The following is a 26,707-nucleotide window of genomic DNA, read 5'->3' as shown; positions in this document are numbered from 1 at the left end:
CGAATGTGTGATGACTGAACCAATATCGTTGATAAAAATCAGAAACAGAAGTGGTCCAAGGATAGACCCCTGAGGAACTCCAGAAAAAACTGTGAATTCCAAAGAACTGGAACCCTTATAATAAACAAACTGTCTACGATTTCGAAAATATGCGATTGTATAGTGTGTTTTATAATATAAAGAACACGGTAGGCATTACTCTTGAGTGATTCAAATAAAAACATTAAAATGGGATAATATAGCTCGTGTCAGACAAATGAATCCAGAGCATTTTTTCTCTACAAAATGTCACCGGAGACCAGTAATAATTGTATGATTTGTAAAGCTCAGTTTTTGTGAAAAAGCACCTCCTTTATTATTCCAAATAAGCTCAGCAATGGTAGGTGACATTTCTAATATTTTGGGGGAATATGGTCAGACGAGTCTGTAAGAAGTTAGTTGTTTGAAGGAGATCCCCATCCCAGGAGGAATTATCCATTTTTTCCTCCATGGTTGGAATAGCTTTAGACAACAAATTAACGTTCCGATTATAAATGACAGTACCCACAAGACAACATTTGAGTACCTTTAAAAAAAACATTTTTTATTTAGTTACAAGTCTTACAAAACTGAGTTTTATTCAATTTGTTGGTAAGAAATCTCTCATTTTTACATATTTATTTGTTTATAAAATGTAGGTAATATCAATCTCTATCTCCCACTCTAAAACGAGGTGTAAATATTCAACATTAAAATTACCAAAATATGTGATTTTTTATTCCAACGTGCTCTTTCCGGAGCTTGAACCTGTGACCTATGCGGCCTCCGCCCAGAGCCGCAGCTCTCTAATTGTTCGCCTTGTTGTAGGTGGGGTGAAACGGTTGTTCGGTGGGAACGAAACAGCTGTCAGGCGCAATAGTAAATAATACCCGACAGAGCTTAATAAAAACAAACGCATTAGATTTTTTTAAATGTTTCAAAAACTGGCGGTGGTAATTTGTTATTATGCGTAATTGTGGTAAAAACTGAGGAATGTACCTAAGGCGCGTCTGCAGTGCCCTATTAAAGTTGTCTATCTTGCTCGGCAGTTTTCAGGCGACAAAACCTAACTCCAAACAGAAAACGTTAGAAGCAATTTACTTGCCGAGAACGATTCTAATTTGAAATTATCTTAGATAAGATTTATAATGAAACCGTAAACTGCAAATAATTTTGCGTGGAAAACTGCACGAAATATATCGTTTTGTTTGCTAAATAGAACTCATACTAATCATAATAATATTAGATTTATAAATCCGGAATGGACAAACCAAAAAAATATTTAATTTACATATATCGTCAATGTTTCAGAGACCATTCGAAACATTGCTTGAAATTACTTATTGAAAAATTATTGACGAGATTTGAAAAGTCATGTCAAGCTGCACGTAGCTTTTCATTTTGTTCTGCTATCACTCCCCAACTCCCCAGGCCATAAATAAACCACTCACTATATCAACATTTTCGGGCTTTTTGTATGAAACAAATGTGTCCTAAAAAACCATAGATACGCCAATATATAGACAGTAAAATTCTCATTCGGTGCCTACTTATACATACACCAATGAAAAACTCTGAAAGTTTATTCCATAGGCTTTCAGAGTTTTTTATTAGTGTATAGTATAATAAGTAGGAACCAATGAAAAACTCTGAAAGTTTATTCCATAGGCTTTCAGAGTTTTTCATTGGTTAGATTACAGTTAGGCAATCATATGACGTCACAATATTTCGGTTCCAATTTTCGATCGGAGTTATACCCCTGCCCCAGGCGATGACACACTGAATCCAATTGGCCCGACGTTTCCTGAGGAAGATTGACAGACCCTCCTTTATGCGTATACAAGCACCGACGTAGTTTCGGTGCATTCATGAACATGGCCTTAATTATTATTGTGGATGTACATAATGCACATGCACTCGTAATGGATATTACTTGAAGTAGGTACATACTAATGTATATATTATTTATGTATGTTACCGGTTTATCTAGAAGGATGTGCACAGTGGTCAGGTATTTCAAACCATTATCATTCCTTTTAGATAGTATAATAATTCATCATGATAGGACGTGGGATGGACTGCAAAACAGTGGTGGCGTTCAGCAGCCGATTGGAACCGTTAAAACCAAAGATATTAGAAGAACGAGATATGCTATGAGCAGTTCGTACTGAGTGGAATTGTTTTGCCGAGTGTCGCCGGTTTTGTTCACCAATACTACTGCACGCCTTCGCTTGCGCTAAGGTATCCGCACTAATACATAGAACAGATTTCTGTGCGTACACGTCCCGATACCGTTCAAAGTACCCTAATTAGGTAGTACTCCGGCTACGGTCCGACGGCCAACATAGCATATCTCGTTCTTCTAATATCTTTGGTTAAAACCGTTGAAATCGTTCAAACCGGTTGTTAAACGGTCGGAAAAACGGTTTATAAAATACCAAAATCGATGAAGAAAGGATAGACATTTAAATTTTTAATTAAATTTTTTCTAAATTAATTTAAGACGCAATCATACCAAAATTTAAATGAATTTAGAATAGGTACCTATCTATACCCATATCGAAACATTGCTTTAAATTAATTTAACCGTGTTTAGTGACCGAATCTGAACAACCAGGTACTTTTCAACTTACCTCTTAGGCATCTCTTTTACCTCATCACTCTCTACATAGATACTCCTATCGCAGGTACCATCGTCTCACTGCTCCGGGCAGTTGGGACTCTTGTATATTTTGACAGTTCACAACGACATAACTCTTGTAAAATAAGCTGTAAATGGTCGGTAAAATCCGAAAGCATTATGTTATGTGGACTCGGAGAACAATTTTTGTAACGGCGCTCACTTCTTGATTAGATAACAATATTAAATTTAACTTTTGACCAAATAAATTTTAGATACTTTTCAAAAATGCTACACAATGCGCTTCCACTGACCTTTAGACAGAAAAAAATTATTCTAAATATAAATTAGATATCAAGTCTTGGATCATTAGCCAAAGATCAAACATCAACGATTTTATTAAAACCTGTTTATAATAAAATATTTCCAATGATGCGATGTTGATTGTGTTTTCTTTTATATGTAATTTTGTTATTTTTATTGTAAACTGCGACTACTCTCAACACAGGATTTCCCAGGAGGCATAGTACTCGTACATACTGATGTAATGCGAAATAAAGTAGAATAAGTTAAAAAATAAATTATGCTATAGATGATACCTAGAAAACTGGAACCAAGTGGGAAAATTAGAATTACAGCTAGCACTGGTTGCAAATAATGCAATACGCTATGGTAGATTTGTTGGTAGTGGGATGCACGACTAAGAAGTAGGATGCTAGCGAGGTCACATAATGGTACCCATTGCATTCCAGACGGTCGGAAAATAGATTCCAGAAACATTGGTAAAGAAAAAAAAAACTGAGATAAGCTTCGAGGAAATGGGGTATGGCCATAGAGCTACAATTAGAGGCGCTACTGCATAATAATATCTCTTCGAATTCCACTATAAGAATGCGATAAGCGGTGCACGTAGGCCGGAATCGGTAGTTTTAGTTAGGGCGTTGGAAGAGTTGGAGGTCAGTTGTAGGTCAAAAACCGGAACCTATTTTTTCGCTTCATGTCTCATTTAAATATAATACATCAATGGATATGGCCATATAATATAAAAATGTAGGTACGGTACGGTTACAGTGTTAAAAACAGCAACGTAAAAACAAGAGAGATTTTTATTTGCGTATTTTCTTCAATTGCTGGGTTCCATGGCGTAGTGGTCGACTTATAACCGCGGTGTAAATTTTACGCGGCGTAAGGTCAGAACAGTGAAAAACTTGACTTATTACCATGGGGTTTGATAGGTTAGAAACGGTCTTAGATCATGCTCAAGGCCGGCTTTACCACACAAATATCAAACGGGTTGTAAGAATCTAATTAGTAAATATGATAATTAGTATGTATTTACCCATCAATATTTCAGGCCGCGATTCAGTATTCGTGTGGGAAAACGCTTTTATTTCTGCTGTAGAGACAGAAATATTTTTATAGAAGCTATGAAATATTGTTGAGACTTATGTTGATATTGGTTTCCTTATTTCAGAAATTGCGATTTGCGATTCTGTACTTCCGAACAAAAAGTAAACATGCGATAAAATACCGACGGCTACTCCGTTGATAATGGACTTGCCATAGTTTACCACTATGTAGAATTGAACATTCGGAATGTACAAAAAACGTCAAAATGCCTAAAATGTTCACATGCGATAGTTTACACCTGAACCACAGACACGTTATACTAATGATAAGAAATGTTCGCAAATGCAAAACAAAACAGTAGACAAGATAATCGTGTAATTCTTCATTTTTTAATAAATGTAAGTACTCAGAACATTATGTGAATCATGACTTTCATAAAAACGACAAATTAATCAAGATAAATTCCTAGAACATCGATTCCCTTAGGAAAGCCGGTTTGTCAACTTGTCTTATGGTCAACAGGCGATGAATCACTCGTGACTTTCCTCCCCACTAATCCGATATCCGTAGGTACTTCAAGAGCTGCCCGCTGCCCGCTGCTTGACACTCAATAGAGACGTGAATTGAATGTTGCCTGATTGATTAGCCGGTGATTGATTCCGGCGCCGGAAGCCCGCTCCGGTCTCCGGCCCGTGTATTTATTTACTTATTTATGATTATTTGATTATGTTGTACTTTTGTTGTACGTTGACCGGCTGACGGGAGACGCCCACACGTTACGGCTTACGCTTACGGACACATGGCGTGTTGACTATATTATTATTATTTATCATTCGAGTGGCGATAAGTTCAATGCGATTGCGAGAGATACAAGGGCGTTGGTTGATTCACCCGCGTGGGTAGGCTTATGTGGTAAACCCTATACAAAGTGTACTTTACTGTTGAGTTTGGACGCCGTCTGTAGCATCCCTTAGCCAGAAAAAAAACCGTAACTGGCAATCCCGCCTCTTTCCTGAACGGATTGCAATCTTTAGTTTAGGCCATGGGAAAGCTATGTTTGTTCTGCTGGTATTTCAATGGAAGGTTCTAGTGTTATTGATCCCTTCAGATCCAGTGTAAGGTTGGGAGACACGTCAAATGCGAGTCTAAAATAATACTAGTTCTAGTGCCCGCTCGGCCGTGGAATGATTTGCTAGTTGTTGTGTTTCCTCCCTCACACAACACGAATCTCTTTTAAAGACCCTCCAAGCAGGATCCCCAAAGATAGCAAAGGCTCTGAGGGAAACCTCGGGGCGGGCCTCTTGCATGGAGTTAATGTATTGTTTTAAATGACTTCACGATGTGGCATGTATTGCTAATCGTAAGCCGCAACCAATATTGCAAAATTTAACATCGATGCAGTACGATATTACGATTAAAAGAAACATTACTTGATAGTGCATAAAGACGAGATAAGATGTATGACATCCTGATGACAAACAAATAATAGATAAAAACTTAAAAAAATAAAATTAGGTTTTTCGTATGAAAATAATTTATCAATTATAATTATATAATAACATTGGTAACCTGACTAGCCTGTTGTGTAAATTACAAATTTATTTAACAAATAGGTCGATACCTGCCTAAATTAAAATTCTGTACAATATTCAAAATTAAATTCGGTATTGAAGTTCAACCAGTCTAAAGTCTAAATTCTAAACATAGTACAGTTTATTTGATACGAAAAAATATTTTGGAAATAATGTACGTATAATAAAAATGAAGTTGGCATCCTGATTTCACCTCAACTGAATCTCATCTCGATGATGGTCGGAGTACATAATGGTACGTATATATTTGCGAACCGAAAACTAGCCGAACCACGAATTACGGGAAAGGAACGAATCTTCTTTCCTTTCCCATAAGTTATTAATGTTCGGAATGGTTTTTTTGTAAAATACGCTAAAACCAAAGATAACATTTCGCTCCATAAGATACACATGTGTTAATTTCGGCGATGGTACATAGCTGTGAAGATTGGTTCAAATATGAAGAAAAGTACTTTTTAAAATAAAATCACGTTACAATACAATAAAGTTTTCGACACGCATTTTCGCTAATGCAGCGTGTCGTGAAAGCTAAAGTAAAAGTCCCACCTACTTCAAATTCATTGGTTTCTTGTAGTAAAGAACTGACATTCAAAACTTTCCCAACACTTTCTTTTTCCCCTCCCATTCAATTTGCCACCCAACACGAGGGGGCATTGAAATTTACGTTGACGGAAATGCACATTCTGAAATGACCTTGAAATTCGGTACTAGCAACAAACTCAACATTATTTTCATCTTTGTTAATTGCATTACATGGGTGTGATATGGATGGAACATTAATTTTTATGTATATAGATATAGATAAAACGAAAAAATACATTCCCAACACAAAGGCTTGTCTCTGGGGTCTAAAACACAATAGTATCTTTCTCGTGAGTGATACCAGCTAGACTTTAAAATACATTACCATTGTCGTTAATCTCGAAATACATTTATTGAGAAAATGATTAAGAATCGAGGGAATTTACTGAACAACAAGCGTAACATCTGCAGTATCTGCCCTGACTCACTGTGAATCATGGTGATGATTTTAAGAAACGTCTTCCGATCTAAATCTACACAAATGATTAAGCCTCCAATGATTAACATAATCCAGCCTAAGTTATTATTAAATCCCGGTTACATTGAAAGATTCATATTTCTAACCTGTAAAAGGATCGTTACTAAATGGAGGATGCAATTCTGTAGTGAGGCGAAAATAGATGTCATGCTAAAACCGTGAAAATCTTTGTTACAGAGATAGTTTGGGAGGCTTGAAACTAGATTTCAATAATAAAAACAAAACCACATTTTTGGTGTTTTACCAAATTAGAAATACACCTCCAAATGTGAACCGAGGAGATATATCAAAATGTTATATTTTGGTTTTAACAGTAGTGCCCACGCATTGTCCAAATGACACATCAGACAAATTTCTATTTGTTATAAAAATCGAAAGAAAATTTCGAATTTCGCTCAATGTATTTCGATTGTTGGTGTATAATTTTTCCATTTGAAGTAGCTTACATCGCCAAATAAGTAACATTTTATGTGAGAAATGCTATGTGCCCATCTCCGTCACTAAACTTATCTAAGCTCTCTCGCCGTCGGATTTCTTTAATTTTTTTATTAAGAATAAATACCTAATTTCACTCAGACAACTAGGTATATTTCTTGGTGCATCTGATTCTATCTAACAGAGCTGCTCTTAATATTCAAATAATTAAAAATAATCTAATCCCAAATCTGACAAATCTAATAATTATCAATCAGGACAATTTTTTGGCAAGTATAAATCGCTGTGGTCATACACGATTTTCGTAACATTAATCGGTTATTTCAATATTTACAAACAAAAATATTTGTTGCGAGTGGCTGCTTTGAATATCTCAATTTAAGGTCTCGATTAATAAACATGTTTCGTGACTCACGGCATCTGTTGAATAAAATTGATAACTTTTATCATTAGATTCGAAGATCGATAAATCGCGAAGTTTTCTACATTTCACGCATTTTTGTCTTAGATATTATCCCATAGAGTTCATTTGAAGACACAATCAAAACTATAAAAGTCTTTTACCCCTCATCTTTCATTCCCAAATGAACCAACCATTCACATTAATCTTACAGCAATAATAACTACAACTGGAGACATAAAATGAGCTGATCCATAGCCTGTACACTCAACCAGCAGTCGGTCAGATCGAGTTACTCCCTTTTTAATACACAAGTTTCGTGAAAAAATCTCATCATCATCATCACTATGTACAAAACATCAGGATTGAATTAGGCCTCCTCCGCAAACCTCCTCCTCCACTGGCTGTGATCACTCATCACTCGCCTCCAGTTCTCAGTCCTTTCCATCCAATCTTCTTCCATACATTCAATCCATCTCTTCCTCGGTCCACCTCTGGGTCACCCCCTTAGACATAACTTTTGACGACTTATCATCTGGCATTCTTTCCACTTGACCAACTCATTTTAACCTTTGGGACCTGCAGAATCTTACAAAGGTCTCATGGTCTGTAATGATTCATCTTTATCCTGTAAGACGCATTTTCATAGAGAGATTTTTCATAGAATTTACACGCAGAGGCTGAGCATGGTCTCATAATTTTGCATCAGGCACCATGTCTCACAACCGTAGATAACAACTGGTCTGATTTTATTTTATAAAAAGTTTTAGTAAAAAAAATAAAAAATAATAACACCGGTATGATGTTTGTTCCAGAAAGCGCAATGGGCCTGCAGTGTTATCAGTGCACCATCACCCCTCCCGGGATGCTGAGCAACCAGACAGCTCGGCTATGCGTGAACTTCGATGGCAGCGACAAGTACATAGTGGACTGTCCCTACTCCACCATGTGCATGAAGCAGGCCTTTGACCTGGTGCTGGCCAATAAAGGTACCACTCTAAACCAATCATGTTCTTTTTACTGTATTGTGTAGCTTGTTCGATAGCATTGCTGATTGGTGCAGTTTAATAGTAAAATTACAATAGATTGAAATTATAGGGGCTCGATATTGACAATACGGGTAAGCCTTGGGTGAATTCCATGTGATGTTTGTAACAACTAGAGTATGTGGTAAATGCAATGGCAATACTTAGCTAAGATTCCACTTTTGGAGTATCAGGCCCCAAAGCTTGGAATACAGATAAATTCCCACAAACTTGAGCCCTTTCACGGCACATGGCATTTGTTGAAACTTAACAGAAGATTCCAAACTTGCTTTGCACAGGGTCTTAGACTAATGCAAGACAATGCTGGTTAACCAAAAACCTACTTTCAAAATATATTTTTGGCAGCTTTTCAGCTAATGTGAAACTATGTGTTTAATCCACTTTTTAATTTGTGTGACCATTTCTTTGGGGGTAATTCTTTTTTTTAAATTTCCAGAACGCGTAATACATGGGGTGCTGAGAGACTGTGCCTCCCAAAAGCACGAATACCAAGTGTACCAGGGCGGCATGTGGCATCCGGCCACTGACGTGCAGGAGGTCTATCAGGAGGGCTGCCACCTGCAGGACGACAAGGGCGAGCGCTCTCTGTCCACCGAGTACTGTTACTGCCGCAACCACCTGTGCAACGCGGCGCCCCCCACCAAGGGATCCGACCTCAACTACCACACGGACGCCATGGCCGTCATCATGGTCTTTAACGCCATGAAGTATATCCGAAGCATGAGATAGCTAGACGCTAGTTATTGGTAAAGAAGGACGAAGCGTGAAATACCTTGACTTTTGTCATTCGCAAAGATGAATGGCATTATTTAAACATTTTTTTAAGTGAATGCAATTAATTTATATTTTGTGTAATTTGGTCGGGGTATTTTAAACTACATCAAAATTTAATGACCATCGACACAACCAACAGTGTCATTTCGAAAACAAATGATATCCATTAAATGCTGGTCCGAGGTCTAAATTGGTTGAACATTCAAAATGGGGCTGACCATTGATTTGATGGTCACCAATTCACAGCTCGGCTTTCGGAAATTTTGTCCAGTTTATACGTAGCATAAGAAAAGCAACGACCAATGTTAATTGATTGCTGAAATGAGTTACTAATAAATTGTATGGTTAAGATTGAGATCATCACTGTTATGTATTATCTGTCTGCGAGAATTACGAGAAACTAGTGCATATCCGTCTGATATCAGTTCCAATTTTTGAAAATGCCATAATTTAAATAATTTTTTGGTAAAATATTATAGGTAGGTAATTCATCGCTTGTCTGAATTCTTCACACATCAGTTCCAATTTTGAAAATGACACTCAAATTCAAAATAAATTTGAGTTCATCAACATACAACATACATACAACATACATACAACCGAAATTAGTGTTTTTGATGTCTGTTTTTCGTTGCATACCAAAATGCTTCAAGGTCAAAGGTATTTATTTATTCAGGCAAATAAGGAGTATTGCGTAAAAGGTAATTTTTTAATGCATACACAAGCTTACGACTATAAAGATTAAACCAAAGCCTGCATTTTTGCTTGTCATGCCAGTACTATAAAAGCCTAAGTACAATGTGTTTACACTATCATATTTGAGTGGGTAAATAAAAGCCTTGGGACTGAAAATCTAAAGCAAAAGATAAAATTAATGCGGCAGTTCATTGCAAACATAACAACACATTTTAATCAATTGCTAATGCAATGTTTCCATCAAATAAGAAATCAAAGGACTTCACTTCTTTGATTGATGTATCATTTTACTACGGATTTCCCTATAGTTTGCTAAGACCATGTGAATTTAACATATATACTACATGTTGACTTTTTTACAATAGAATTCAATTCGTAATTTATGTTAATTTCACAAGTACCGTAAATCAAGATACCAGCCGCGTATAATATTGATATGTATATATTTCATTTAAGCTAAAAATTGACATTAAATGTTCTAATTCTATACACAAATATCTGTGTAGATATTTACTGTAAGTATAATATGTCCAAGCGATTAACTTAAAAGAGTCTGTTCATTATATAATTGACAGGTCAATCAAAGATTTATAAATTACTAGCTGACGTGTGACTTTTCTCTGCTTTCTATAAATATAATCCTACTTCCTGTATAAAGTAGTTAACAATAATATTCAATGCCCAGAGTTGCTAAACAAGATTCCATTCAATGTACCTGCGCGTTCAACACGCTCTTGTGTCCTGTTCAAGGTTGATCAAAGCAAAACGAACTCTAAGCAGAATTCTTGCCTGAACAGACTATGCAATAATTACAATAGCGTATCATCCAAGGTTGATATTTTCAGTTGCAAACTTACCAAATACAAGAGGTCCATAAAATAATATTTCTCTGATGGTTTGTGAATAATGTTTGTGTCTCTATTGTTTAAATCTCTATTATGATTTGATTTATATCTACAACCTCTCTCCATGGCTATTAATGTATTGTTTTGTAAATTTTTCGATTTATATGATCTTTTGTTTTGTATAAATTTTTTAATTCATTTCCTTTCTAACAAATTTAATTTACTTATTCCATATTATGCTGTCTCAGTAGAGGTAAAGTCACAAGGAGGAAATCCATAATTGGTTGTATTTTACTATATAATTCTTATGTACAAACTGATTAAATGAAAACTGTCGATTTCCAGAAAATGAATAAATAAATAGACAAATAAATAATATGCATGTATTATACAGGGTGTATCGGCACTAACCCGACAAACTTCAACCAGCTATTCCTTAGCACATTTGGAGTAAAAAATGTTATGGGCACTTTGCTGTCCGGTAGCATTTTTTTTTCAAATAAAAACAATAAAAAATAAAATTTCCACACTACATCACTGTCATTGGCATTGCGTTTCGTGTTCAACAGCTGTTATAAGCAAGTATGTCAAAAAGCGTCTTCGCTCTTTCGCACACACTAAATAATAATAGTTAAAAATGAGACGAATGGTGCCGTGCCATTTCGTTGTGATTGTAAGTGTGCGCCAATATAGGTACACACGTGCATCATTCAACGGAATTCGAATAAAATATTTGCCAGATGGGTTTTCAAACTATGACAAAGGATAAAACAGTGGTGACATGTGGTGAAAATATGAATAATACATTTTTTATTAAAAAAAAACGTTACCGGACAGCAAAGTGCACATATGATTTTTTACTCCAAATATGCTAAGGAATAGCTGGTTAAAGTTTGTCGGGTACGTGCCGATACACCCTGTGTATATATATAAAATTTCCGGAAGATATTTTCTAAATGATAGTCGAAACCCTATCAAAATCCGTTGCGTAGTTTAGAAGAACTAAGCACACAAACTGACAGGCGAGGATAGCGTCTTTGTTTTATACTACATATTTGGAAACTACCAATTGAGAAGATTTCATCAACTGAAAGTTGATTGCAGATTATGGCAGATCTGATGTAATCTTATACATTTTGAACTCATTCCTTTAATTTAAGTTGTGTTTGTGGAGAGTTATAAACAAAATTATTTGATACTGTAAATATATAAAATATATTTAAGAATAAATAGATGTAACAAATTTTCTAGATTGTACGTTAATCAAATAATTATAAAGACAAAATTAAAGTAATTAATTTAATACTATTAAAAATATTATAATGTAAATATCAAGAGAAATATTTTATCCTGTTAAAAGTAAAGCAAAAAATAAATAAATGAAGTTCCAAAGAATAGTTGCATTGTTTACAGATTCCGACAAAAAAAATGTGCATATTTCACCACGCCAGAAGCTCACCATTGGCGAGTTTTTGCTGCTTTAGAATTAACAGATTTTCTGATTTCAATAATTAATAAATTTTTGGATCATATAAAAATGACTTACAAATATAAAACCTTAATTATCACAAAAATATTTCTTTCTCCCTGTATTCCTGTAAAATATATGTTTAGTTTTAAATGTGAGGTATATTATAAATTAAAATATAGGTTAAAATGTAAGCATACTTATAAAGTGCTTGTTAAAAATGGATTCCTCACATTGTTATCCACTTGAGCGACAGTTACCCAAATTTGGGTAGGTGATTTTAACTATTTTTTTTATAAAACCTAAAAATGTAGGAATAACGGTAAAATCTAGGTGGATTCATTGGCTTTAAACCGCAGTGATCAGTTCATATGTTTCCTAATTAATATTAGGTATGATATTAATCAAATCGAAACACCCTGAAATCTCTATCGCAACAGTGGTTACATATTTAATCTGTGATGTATCATAATATGGATAATGTTAAGTTGCTAATACATATTATCATAAAATACATGGTGTCATTAATTCATGTTGCACAAATACATAGTATTAATATTAAACAAATACATAATATATTTGCTTTCGAAATAATAAAATAAATTATTCTTTTTACATCATTGACAGTAAAAAAGGAAAATGTGTATGCATAACATTATAGATCTGCCAATTACTAAAAACTATATAGGAATGTTTTCATTAGTGAATCATGTTATTAATTTAATTCCTAGAAAATATTATTCTGTTACTAGATTTATATACTTATTATGATTTCTATACTTATCTATCTATCTATATAAATAAAAATGTAAATGATCGTTTGTTCAAAATCTTAAATCTTCGAAAGTTCTTCATCGAATGCTTAGAAATTTTGGCACAACATTGCTTTCGAATAAGTGTGTTTTTATATACCTTTATTATATAAGTAAAACATGCTTTTTTTTAAAATAGCGTATTCTGTTAGTGACGTAAAAACAACACCCTCTATTATTTTTTTATCTGGACAGATACTGACCACAGCAAAGCGTGGCGAGGTACAGCTAGTTGAAATAAATTTATTGCAGTAATAAATAAATACATAATAAAACTGCTCACAAACTGGCATTATTGACTATTACATGGCTATATATTTTTTAAGTACGCTCCATATAGATTGAGGACATCTTCAGGACCTATGTCATCTTAAGAGATTCTGCTTGGTTGGTCTTTCCAACGGTTTGAAGAGACCCGTGTTGTTTAATCCGGTACCGATAGCAGAGTGCACAATACACAGTGTTAAAAGCACAATAGTAAAGCTCGAGTCATTGATCTTGTAGCGTTTAAAGATTGTCACCGAAACTTCATGCTCTGAACAAGCTATTTGCACCATAATAAAAACACTTCATATACTTGCAAATGGGATGCAGCACATCTAGAAGATTCGATTACTTCTGTTTTTACACTGGGGATACGTTACACAGAGTACAGTGTAAAAGATATGGTACATAATTTATAAGAAAATAAGAGATAGTCTATTGTAAGAGAATCACTCCAGTCAATTTTGGAGGCGGGTATGGGTACCGCCGCCCCAAGATCCATTTATTGGGTAACCAACACAGTTTCCCAAGTGGTCTTGGAGGCGGATGAGTTTGCCCACCTACTGCGTGGCGGGCTGAATCTGGAGAGACTGGTTGAGGGAGACCTTCTGACCTCTCCAGCCAGACTCTCTCGACCCAACTCCTTACACCGCAGAGGGAAGGATGGATTCATACATCCATCACTCCTGGACACTTTGACCCCCAGATTCCTACCCATCCCTCATAACTTTTCCTTCCCAGAACTTACTCTCCTTACTTTCCATTACCATAAAAAGACCCCCCACACAGCATCCCCAAAGATGACAAGGGCCCTGAGGGATTTTTATTTCTCAGGGCCTTCTGTGTGGAGCTAATGTAAAAACATTATTGTTAATTCCTGTACTATTATTGGGGAGTGTGTATGCATGGCGGTTGGAAAAATCTAGGATTCTAATAAAAAATAAATTATGTATCACTACTGCGTTAGTGACACGTGAAAAATGTCAACAAAAAATTTCAATAAATTATAGATAATTTTTTTTTTATTGAAATATAAATTGCCACTGCCAAGAAACGAACCCCGATCAACCGTTTGTAAGACAACTATGTCAACCATTACACCACCAACTATTTTAAGAACTGCAACATAAATTAATTATATGTACTAAAAATATAAGAATTATGTATTTTGGAATTTTAGAATGTTACGTACATCACAACTGAAATTATACTGTGCAATAATAAATAATTACACTTTGTTAATCCTGCATAAAAGTGGATTTCTAAATCATCTGTAAAAATAATGTAAAATAGAACTGAGTGTATTTGAAACATATTCAACATGGATGATATTTTTAAATTCATCGAGATCCAAATTTAAGACTAGTAGTAAAATAGCACTTACCGTGGCGTTGTTCTCGACAAGGCACAGGAAGACGACGTCTTCCCGAAGAAGTCGCACGGCCTCGTGCAGCGGCTGGATGGTTTTAGCCTTCAGCATACGGTACAGCAGCGCGCTGGACATATGCTCGAAGTCTTCACCTGGAACCACAAATAAGTTGGACAGGATAGAGAAATGATAATATTTGATTTTATTTTATCCAATATTCCCATTTTTTCATGAGATAATGATAAATTAAAGATAAGATTCCAATGCAAAATCCAGGATACCAGTAGTTCTGTGAACTACTCCCACATCCAAAAAAGTAGGTATGTAATTTTCTCTTATTTAAAAAATCAAAACCATAATTTCCTCTGAAATCATAAGATTTATAAGTAGTTATGTACTTAAATATAAACCATACAATATTTTTTTATTTCAAATAAGGAATTATACAAATAGTCCAAAAAAACGTCACTATCTCAATGACGATTCCTTTTTAAACTTTCTTCACGCAGCTAGGTATCATAATCTTGAAAAAATCGGTCATAGTTAGCCCCCCAGTCGGAAACGGAATGTACAAAAAATTTATAGACGGATGAAATGAAATGTCAAACGGTCGAGTTAAAACAGGATTTCGATTTGCTCACACAATTAACGTATAGCAGTTTTTGGAGCACAGACATCAGTTGTGTTCTATCGGTACTTCGGCACCGAAGCACAGTCAGAAAACACGCCATACGCGCCCCCGACATTTGTACATGAGAGCAGGTCGCTTCTTGTGTTCAACATCTCTTGCGCAATCTATCGTGAATGCTGACTTTCTTCTACTAACATTTTAATGGAATGTGGTTGTTTTAACTAGTGGCGTTGATCCCGCGGGCATGGCCAAACATACAACTAACATTTGTGTACAGTTGACATCGGCTGCATGAGTATGGCTGTGGAAAAGCGTGCTGATTTCTGTTTACTGCTTCTTTAAAAAAAATCTATACTAACGGAAACCTTGAGGTGTTCTATGCGGAGTTAATTTAAAAAATATTTTCCGGAGATAAGTGAGCAGTTATACAAAAATTGAGATTAAGAAACAGTGAGATATTGCACAAAATATAAGTACAGTAAAAAATGTGTAAATTTCATTCATAACTACTGAGTTTAAAAATGATCTAAAACCCATTTCGAAACGGTTCCAACTGGCTACGACGTCATTGTGACATAGGAAGCACCATTGTAAGACGGCTCTCACTAACGTCGCCCGGCGTGATGTCAACGCTGCCGAATTCAAAAATAAAAACAAAAAAGTCATTTTGGCGGCAAATCGAAAATGGTACATTTTAAATCGTTACTTTAAATTTATTCATCAAACATAAAAATAAAATAATTATAGTAATTTGATTCTTAATTTTTTCGAGAATAAAAAAAACCTGGGAAAATACCCTAAGAAATTACCGGTAAGATCATCCCAATGTGAAGATATCAGCGAGGAACAGTGGTCTCTGAGTTCCGTGGCATTGATTTCATCAGCTGCAGAGTAGAATTTAACACAACTCCTAGAACAAGCAAATTGCATAAATTAATTCATATATATCTTATGCAGATAACATTTTTTAGATTGGCACAATCACCAGCGAACATAAACATAAACCACAATTAACTTTTATATAATGTTCATAAATTAAAATATGTTATCTTCAAAATATAATGAGCAGGAAAACAATGGGCGATAAGATATTTTCTACGAAATGAAAGCCGTTCACATCCGGGGTAAAATTTCCACCGTAGGTGTCATGGTCATTCTTATCGGATGCTAGCCCTACTTCTTACTTATATGAATTATATCCGCAGTCCACTGTGCAGACCACTATGTTCAGAAGGCCATGACGGATAGTAGGAGGCACTAGTGAGCACCTCAGCATCTTTCGTATATGGCTATTGCATCAAAAGGTCAGCAATATAAATACTGTTATGTAAAACGATACAACAGAGAAAAACGTACAAGATCGAGAATGAAATCAGAAAATCGTACTGCAAATAAACGTGTAGGTATTAGATGGTATAAGAATATTTTTTTTTAGTAAATTACACATACATTTATACAACTGATAAACAATCGTCAATGTTTGGTAAATGTTTATCAGCTGCGTAAAATTTAAAACACGTTTATTAGTAAGGGGGATAATTTATTAAAATAATAATTTATTACATTGTTTCGGATATTTCAAACATCAGACTAAAGCACATGCTCAAGTCGTGACGGTCGGTTTTATATACAGTGCGACAGAGAGCGAAAATAATTAGACAGCAAAATAGAAAAGTTGTAGAGCTTTGTCCTTCTGTTTCATCTTTTAGTTACCGGGTTTATTACTTCTAATCAGCCCACAAACTAACAGGCGGCTCTTAAATTTCATTGAATGAAACAAGAAAATTTAGGCCCTTCGTCCACAGGGATGGGCATGTATCCGATACTAGACAATTCAAGTATTTCGGCGACTACCGCATACATCTGCATCGAGGATAGTACACAGGCACACTTTGCTGAAATTTTGCAAACTCAACAGGGACGTCAGTCTTCTGAGATCAGCATTGTCATCGAGACTCTAGCGTCACTTATGTCACACGTTTTGTAACAAAGCCCTTGCTTTAGATCAACGCTAGCAACAAAACAGTCAACAAAGAATGACAGGATATAAAAATAACACAGCTACAGCAATTATTGTTCGGTAGTGAGTAATACGGCATTCTAGTTTCAAGAATTCAACAATTATTGGTGGTGATGCGGGTCTCGTGTTACCGTCTCGTGGATACGCAGTGTTCTCGAAGCTACCGATTTTATTGGGAGATTTTCTGATTTCTTACTTCATCCCCCAATTGGCATCAATATCTCCCGATTTTTCTCGACACAACGTTATGGCGTCTACATAGACTGGTTTGCCCATTACTAACTGAATTCACCGAATCGAAAGACTCGGCCGTCCTACGATCCTTTACTTATATCAAGCCCATTGTTCGATCCCTTCCCACATGTTTTCTTATAAACCATAGATAACGGTGGGAAAGTCAGATGTGTGATGGTGTGTGTCATGTGTCTGTGAGTGGTATTATCTATGGTTCTGCCCAACAAGCAAATAATTTATTGTCTTTGCAAATTTTTAAGTTTTGATAATCAACTGTGAAATTAATTTGCTGAAGGAATTGTTACTAAACGGTGTACTTACCATTGAGTGACAGGCGGAATGTTTATATGAGACCAGGAGATTTGAAGAATTATGATAATTTATTATTATCTACATATGTTGCTTTACAGTAAATAATATTGAAATCGATTCAATTGTTTTCATGATAGTGTTAGTTAAAAAAAATAATTGAAGAATTATTACCGGACCCTAAAGTGAATTTGTTGCTTTCATGGAAAGAATTTATTTTTACAGCTAATTCAATGAATAATAACCACGGTACGCTGTATGGCCGTAGGACGTCTCATAAAGTGACAGAAGTTTCACGAATATTTGTGCTGTATTGTCAGACAAAAAAATAAATTCCTATTGAATGTTAGAAAAATCGCATTATTCCACTGGCAACATTCTACAATAATTGTAGATGTTGCCCGCTGAACCAATAATTATTATGCTTTTAGTGGTAATATTTATTATATTCGGTATAGAATCCAGAATTCGGGTTGTTGACGAGGGAAGAATTTTTTATTATAATCTAGACATCTCCCGATATTTCCCAATTTTTTCAAATTTCCCCCCATTTTAAAACTGAAAACCGCGAGCAGACAACTATTTATGATTCATTCAAGCACAAGGCCAGCACAAAAACAACCAGTCGCGACAGTTGGAGGATTTTCACTGACCACTGAAAGTTATATTGATGCACACGCAAATTGGCGGGTGCGTAGTTTTTCGAAACGTTTGAACTCTGCCGAATTTCGATGTTGGCAGTGACCTTGTTGACACAATATTTCAAAACTGAAAGTAGTTCATAACGGAAATGAAAATAGTTCAGGGCATAGGCAGCTGATGGGGGAGTTAATCTACTGATACACAAATAATTAAATAGGGATCAGTCAAATTATATAATTTGCAGAAGGTCTCACCTGACATTAACTGAGCTGATAAGAGCCTTCTCACACTTCTGCATGAGGCCGGGTAGCTTGTATTTAGCAGCGCATTTCATCAGCTGCGTGGCAAACGTGTCACCTTTGGAGAACTCCACGTTGTCCGTGTAAATCCAGCGGAGCATGGCTTCTCCAACATCGTCGGGAATATCAGACCAGTCTGGAAACAAATTACGATCTATATAAATAAAAATGTAAACGTTCGTTTGTTCAAAATCTTAAATCTCCCAAGGTTCTTCACCGATGCTTTGAAATTTTAACATAATGTTGCATGTGAATACGCATGTGTTTTTATATACCCGTGACAGGTAAAAACATGCTTTTTTGAAAAACAGCATAATCTATGGTACCAACACGCGTTTTTGAAAAGACAGCGCCATCTGTTGGTTGTAAAAGCAACACGTATATTTTAGCTTTATATTAAATTGTAATAAACTGACAAGCTTAACAACATGATAGTTGTCCTCTTCTGCTGATCACAATATGTTCAAATGATGAAATGGATTTCGAATCGGTAATTTACTGGAACCTTTCAACTGTCAAAAAACCAAAATGGCATTGAACTTCTGTTCTTCGTTGACTTTCTGCGAAACAACTGGGCTTTAGTCTTCTTTATGTTGCCTTATTACTGAGGATTGTGATCACCATTCCAATTTGCTTGGTAAACTGCTCCGCTCCTTCTGCCTTCCACTATTCTAGTGACCAATTCTCAGTTTGCAGTGGCAAGCAACATAATATATCCAAAACAATATAATCTTAGAAATTAAAGCTTTTAAAAAAATAAAAATGGTGTACTACCTAATTCTTCCAACTTTTTCAACTTCTCCTCGCTGAAATCGTCCGATCTCGCATTCAGCACGAACCGATGCGATGGCACAACCCTTCCCGCTAGCCTCACTCTGATATCGGAGTAGGTCTCCTTAGCGTAGAGGCCGGATACTCCGACCAGAAGGCGCGCCACGAAGGAGGACTCACTGAGGTCGCCCGCACTGACGGCGGCAAGGCTGTACTTGCGCTCCAGCTCGGAGCAGCGCGCCTGCAGCTTAGTGTACTCCTCCTTCAGCAGGGAGAGGTGCTGACGGAGCTTGGCCACCTCCGAGGACCCTGCAAATATAAAGGATTTGATGAATTTCCTGGACGAGACAGGATGAATTATTTGCAGAAATAAAATCAAACAGAATTATACTACTTATGAGGGAGGAGGGTTAGTGGAGGTCAAAGAAAGATGCTGAGGAAATCTAGCCAGTTGACATCATCGGGAGTCCCATGGTTCAGCACAGATTTGTCTCCGGGAAACTGATGAAGGGTATATTCTTCTACAATGATGATTGGAGCAGGACAGGAAGGGTTGAGGACTGGAGACAAATGTCGACGGAATGGAGCCTGTGGAGAACATTTTTGAGGAGGAGGTCATACCACCCTAGGATGAAGCACCGTGATGATACTGAAATAAATAATATTGCCAGTTTGTATTTTATATGTGACATCTCACAAGGGCCCTCCTACTATAATACCTCTATAGTCTTTGTTTTCAACATTGATACATAGGATAGTTATAAAAATATGAATTAAAACACAAATAAAAGACGTACATTTGAGACAAATTAAGGACGGGTTGTTTCGAAAAATTTGAACAATTCATCAAATTTCAACGTTCATTTTCAAGTTCTGTGAAAGATTTTTTCAAGTTCTGTTTTTATTTCAGTTTTGTCAAGCAACTAGCCTACAATGATATAATAACAGAACTTGAATAGGACTTTCACAGAACCCGAAAATGAACGTTGAAATTTGATGAATTGTTCAAATTCTTCGAAACAACCCGTCCTTAGTGTATTCAAGTAACATTAAAAAAATACACATATGTTGTATTTTCAGGCAAAAAACAATTTTTTAATGAAATGTCGCAATGGAAAACAACAAATCCAACTGGCGTCATTTACATAATTATGCGCTTCAATGTTTTATAATAACAACAAAACAAAGGCTGTTAAACCGTGACCATCTGAGAAAATTCTAGGTGAATCGGCTGGTACCAGAAAATATATTATTTCGCAAACTGAAATTTCATGAGCAGTAGGAAATACAAAAATGAATCATTGGGTTTACTAAATTAACCATTTACAGAAAAAACGTTAAACATAAACAAAAAACAATTTGCAAAGTGGGAATGGGTACAGCCATACCGGGAACTATTTATTGGATAACCAACACCTTTGCAATAAGTCTTCCCCAAGTGGCTATGTTTGGTGACCTAGCAGGGGTGCTTGGGTTCATAGGGTGAGGTTTGCCTAGGTCTTGGCCCACCTACTGCGGGTCGGTAAATATGTAGAAAAAAGGAACCTGCAAGAACTTAACTCAAGGCTAATTTTTTCAGAGTCAACTTGTTCGCTTTTCAGAACAGCTCATATGGTCTCATAGAAATGGAACAGACACATATGTGAACTTGTCAAGCGCATTAGAAAATGTATCTATAAGCTATTTTACTGGAAGAAAGCAATTTGTATCTCATGGAATATTCATGTCAAAATTATTCCTTGTCCTCTCAGGCGTTCCACAGGGCTCTAATTTAGGACCGCTCCTCTTTCTAATTTTTATTAACGATATTACAGAAAATATTCTGCATTCCAGGTCACTTCTTTTTGCTGATGACCTAAAACTATTCTTGGAAATTAAAACTTTAGAAGACTGCATTCGACTCCAATCGGACATTAATAGAATTGTTGACTGGAGTAAACGGAATCGGATCGAATTCAATATTTCTAAATGTTTCATTCTTTCTTTCACAAGGGCACGTCATACTTGGTTTTACCGGTATACCATGAATGCCCGAAGTTTAAAACGTGTCTCCACTATGAAAGATCTTGGCATCATGTTTGATAGTAGGCTGACATTTCATGCTCATATCGAAATGACGTGTAGTGCTTCACTGAAAATGCTGGGCTTCGTCCTACGCACTTCGATGAATTTTAGAGACACCCGGGTTCTCCAAGTGCTATACATTGCGTTGGTTAGGAGTAGGCTTGAGAGTGGGTCGGTGGTTTGGAGCCCACATCAGGTGAAGTATTCCCTCATGTTGGAGAGAGTGCAGAAGAAATTTCTGAGATTCCTCTACCTGAGGGAGTATGGCTACTACCCGTGGCTCTATCCTACTGACTTTCTCTTGGGCATGCTCGGTATGAACCATCTACGGGTCAGAAGAGATGTGCATATTGTATCACACTTCTTCAAACTGATTCGTGGATGGTTAGTAAATCCGACTATCATGGAGAGTATTAGTCTCTATGTTCCTGATGGTTATCTCCGTCACCGACAGCATAGACTGTTTTATCTCCCGGCCTGCAGGACTAACTTGCCAATGGTCATGCCGGTGGGGAGAGCAGTCTTGCTGTTGAACAGAATTAATTCGGATATCGACATATTTAGCATCGGTGAAGCTGCCTTTAAAAGGCAAGCTCTATTGATGCTGGTATAGTTTATACACCGCTAACTATTATGTAATACCATTTTACAAATATACTTAAAAACGAAATAAAATGTAATTTTGTAATGTTTTTAAAGGAATAAACAAATTGAATTGAAATTGAAATCTATATATTCATTAGATTAAGAAATGTTCTCAAGCTAAACAACCTGAAAAAAGTCTATTACGCACTAGTCCAATCATTACTTCAGTATGGAATCATTGGGTGGGGAGGTGCATATGAAAAAATTTTAAACTCTGTAAAAGTGGTACAAAAACTAATTATAAAAGTCATTTTGAAAAAAAAACCAACATTCTCTTCAGCATCACTGTTCAAAATTTTCGAAGTACCAAAAATTGAAGACCTCTATAAAAAAGATGCAATATTACAAATATATAAAGAAACTGTAATAAAAAAACTTAAATTTAACTCATCCTTAAGGCATAATTTTAACATTCAAATTCCTCTATTTTCAACACAACAAATGCACAATAATTACATTTACAAAGGCATAAGATATTTTAATAGTCTTCCCGAAGAAGTGAAAAAAAAAACAGATTTTATTTTATTCAAAAAGGTCAAATTTATCTTTTAAAAAAAATTAATATCACCTATCAAATGTTATAACTTCATTTCATGTTACAACCAAAATTAACGTCAAAATCCTCTTTTAAGTTTATATTTATTGTACTGTATTTATGTTAATTACTGATATAAACATGAAATAATTGTCAAATAACTCCTACGCCAAGCTCAAGAGCTAGCACTCTTCATTGGAGTAGAAATTCAATAACATATGTTTTTCACTATTACCTAATATTATGTACAATGTAACAATGTTATAAGTTAAACAATAAAAAAATAAAAATAAAAATCGTTGTGTCTCCCTTACTCTTATGGTGAGAAATATGATATAAACGTTGTTAGAAAGAGAAAACACCACGCTTTATATTCAAATCTAAATGTTAACCACTGAAGAATTAAAATATATACCTCTATGATACCAAAGGTTCCGACCGCAATTTGAGGAAAATTTATGAATTTTTAATTAACTATTTTTATACGAAATGCCAGCAATGTTATAAAATATGTGTATTTTCGTTATCAGTAATTTTAGTTGAAGGATGATGAAAAAACATGAGGTGTGCGTGTGTATTTTTAAAACTTTTATGGCCGATTTAAAAATTTTTATATTTAAAAAATTATATGTTTATTTTGAATAGTAAAATTTGAAAGTGTATTTCGTCTCCTTTCAAAAACAGTTATTAGTTTTCGGATACGTCCAGAAATATCCCATTTATTTGAATTTAATTGGGAAGCGGAAATACACACATATTCTCCAACTTTCTGACAGCATCTTTAAGAAATATAACGGTCAATATGCCAGAGGCCTGAAGGGTTAAAAAAACACTTTGTAGTAGTTAGATAATAATTAGAAGTATGTATTCTATTTATTGTACAATATATCGTCAGCTTAATTCGTAAACTAGGTAAGTCCGTTTTTATCAAAAATAAGATTTTAATGCCATTTGGTGTATAAATTAGTCCCGCTTCGAATAGTAAAACTAATTTAAAAAATTCACTTTGTTTTTTAACACAAATTAGTAAAATGTCCACGGCGCCATTTTGCAGAAATAAGAAAACTTCCTAACACCGTTTTAAAATAGAAAGCCTTAAATTACAAATGTTTCATTATCGAAATTAACACTGAAAAATGGTATGTTTTGAACTAAATAAAAATAATAAACTGTATAATTTTTTTTTCACTAAAAGATGTATTGCACCTTCTATAAAATTTGACAAATGGTAGCTAGGCATTCTACGAAAGCCGACGATATTTGATAATTAATGACGATTAACCCTAGATAACTAATCGCTAGTCGAGGCGACGACGCGCTACTCGGCGAAATTCGAAATCACCTACTTCCCCCCGCTCCCCGACCTTGACTCTTTCATTACCTTCCTAATTTGAGTAAACAGTGCAGCACGTGATGCGATTGCGGCCACACACATACTATGACGTGCCCTATGACCATCTCGTCGTCCGCTGGACGAAAGTTTAGTTTTAACAACTTTTATTTTTAAGGTACGTACATTCATATATTCTTATATTTATTGTTAATGTTGGCGAACCTTCTACAATAGAAGCTCCGGTTCCATCTACGTCAAACGTGTCTAAAATTTGCTACCTGTGTCTATCCAAGGCCCGGAGGATGACCAAACACCGTTGCACCAGATGTAGAAAGGCTATTTGTGATCCACATAATGTTGACATGTGTGGTCACTGTGTACACTGATATTTTTAAATTAATTTGTACTTAATTTGTTCACTATAAACCCTACTTTTGTGCCATGTAACAAGTTCCTATCTTAATTAAATATTTTTGATTTATTATTTATTTATTGCGTAGTCCACTCGACGAAAGTGTAGTTACAATGAAACAATGAAAACAGTTTAGTTATCTAGGGTGCGTATTCCCATATTATGTATATTTACCGAGACATCTTTTGGTAATAATTTTGGATCGCTAGCCACGCTTAATACGGTATTTATTTATTGCGTAGTCCACTCGACGAAAGTGTAGTTACAATGAAACAATGAAAACAGTTTAGTTATCTAGGGTGCGTATTCCCATATTATGTATATTTACCGAGACATCTTTTGGTAATAATTTTGGATCGCTAGCCACGCTTAATACGGTATTTTTTTTAAATAAAACCTTTTGATTCACCATAAAAGGAAACTATTTGCATTTGGGCAATTTTACGTAAAATGAAAAGAAATTCTTATAAGCAATAATTAGTCGCCTAAAATATCCATACAAATTGAAAATATCTACCGAGTAAAAATAAATGCCGCCGACGGGAATTGAACCCGCACCTTCTGATGCCCGCTCAGGTGCTCTGGTCCACTGAGCTACGTCGGCTTATTCCCAACACGCCAAATAATTCAATATGTACTTCAATCAACAATTACTGCTTATTATTATTAATCTAATTATTGCTTATAATAATTTTGCTATGCATAAAAAACCTCGTATTATAAACATTAGTTTATCATTAAAAAAAATATATGTAAAATGAACATTCGTTTTTGTTATATAGGATGAGAGCCATTTAAAATAATCTTTTGATGACATTTTCTTATGTTGGCATTCCTGATACTATACGAGTGGCTAGAAGAGAAGTTATTACCATTTACTCTATGTCAATTAGGTAGGTGCTATTTTGGCGAACTGTGGAAATAAAATATTTTTAAAAAGGTTAAGTAAGATACTAATTACTGTCAAACTTGTTGTGAAATCAGATATGAGCGCATCAGCAGAATGCTGCCTGCTCATTACATAATAATAATAAGATTTTAGGTTAGGTTTTTTTGCAAACAAAATTATTAAAAAACTCTTTAAAAAAAGTTGCTTAAATACCTTAATTTAATAATTTTCAGAATTCCGCCAAAATAGTTCCTACCTAATATGCATCAATTAAATGGTAATAACGTTTCTTTTAGTCCCGGGTGTAGTATCAGGAATACGAACACATGAAAATATTGTTGACAGAAATTATTGGAAATGGTTGTCATCCTATACAACGTAAGCGAATTTTCATTTTATGTAATAAAAATTAAAAACTTCCCAAATGCAGACAGTTGCCTTTTATAGTAAGGTGAATCAAAAGGTTTTTTTTTAAATCGCGTTGCCAGCGATCCCGAATATTTACCCTTCTTTTGTATGCTTTGTAGTCTAAAATAAGGAACTTATCTTTAAGTCATTTAAAAAAAATTCTTTATTTAGTGTGACATGGTCATTACAATTATAAGGTTCAAAGAATGGTTGGCAATAAGGGTTCATAGATTCCACTTATTTATGGAAATAAGCTGCCTTTATATGAAAAACATGACAGGAAAGACGTCAAGACAATTTGAAGTCTTCTGTGATTCTAGTAAGAATTATCTATTGCAATAATAATAACTACAACAAACAAGTCTCCTGTGTCACAAGACATTCGGACTGTCAAAATCGACTTTGAATTTGTTGTAGGATGGTTCAAAATTAATACAAATAATTAATTATACAATGCACTGGCTTCTCGTAATCAGACTTACATCAGAAAGAGAATATGACAACGCCCCCATTACAAAACATGCGGCGAAAATATAATTAGGGGTATTAAACAAACCAGTATAAATGTCATCAACATACCCATTTTGAAGTAAATCTATTCAACAGTGTTTCGAACTTCCGAAATTATGATGTAGGTTTGAAGATGGCAAATAAAGAAAAATAGATATCAATAAACAAATATTTTGACAAATCGAAATGATTCTATTTGGCAACTGTCATTCGCAGAAGGCAGCCATTTAAGAAACACACTGACGGTGTTGCCGAG

The 26,707-nt window shown here is 35.2% G+C and overlaps 2 protein-coding genes across 4 annotated transcripts in view; one reads left to right on the top strand and one right to left on the bottom strand.

Moving 5' to 3' along the window:
* The window catches only part of LOC149412900 (uncharacterized), a 58,653-nt gene extending 47,432 nt beyond the window's left edge, over positions 1 to 11,221 (top strand). For all 3 annotated transcript variants that reach the window (XM_089645009.1, XM_089645012.1, XM_089645010.1), the window contains exons 3-4: positions 8,291 to 8,464; positions 8,958 to 11,221. In XM_089645009.1, the coding sequence (XP_089501135.1) occupies positions 8,291 to 8,464; positions 8,958 to 9,250 (467 nt within the window). In that variant the 3' untranslated portion in view covers positions 9,251 to 11,221. The remainder of the gene's footprint in view (positions 1 to 8,290; positions 8,465 to 8,957) is intronic.
* Positions 1 to 26,652, bottom strand: part of LOC149412899 (ankyrin repeat and FYVE domain-containing protein 1) — a 119,892-nt gene extending 93,240 nt beyond the window's left edge. Inside the window, exons 1-5 of the mRNA XM_089644890.1 lie at positions 26,521 to 26,652; positions 19,659 to 19,964; positions 18,840 to 19,020; positions 16,190 to 16,290; positions 14,765 to 14,901 (exon numbers count right to left, since the gene is read on the bottom strand). Of these exons, the coding sequence (XP_089501016.1) occupies positions 14,765 to 14,901; positions 16,190 to 16,290; positions 18,840 to 19,020; positions 19,659 to 19,964; positions 26,521 to 26,524 (729 nt within the window). The 5' untranslated portion in view covers positions 26,525 to 26,652. The remainder of the gene's footprint in view (positions 1 to 14,764; positions 14,902 to 16,189; positions 16,291 to 18,839; positions 19,021 to 19,658; positions 19,965 to 26,520) is intronic.
* Positions 26,653 to 26,707: the final 55 nt, after the last annotated feature.

The sequence above is a fragment of the Hesperophylax consimilis genome, chromosome 22 (assembly GCF_061612785.1).
Source record: "Hesperophylax consimilis isolate HC1 chromosome 22, BYU_Hcon_1.0, whole genome shotgun sequence".
Taxonomy (NCBI): Eukaryota; Metazoa; Arthropoda; class Insecta; order Trichoptera; family Limnephilidae; genus Hesperophylax; species Hesperophylax consimilis.
This window is presented reverse-complemented; position numbering and strand designations above follow the sequence as displayed.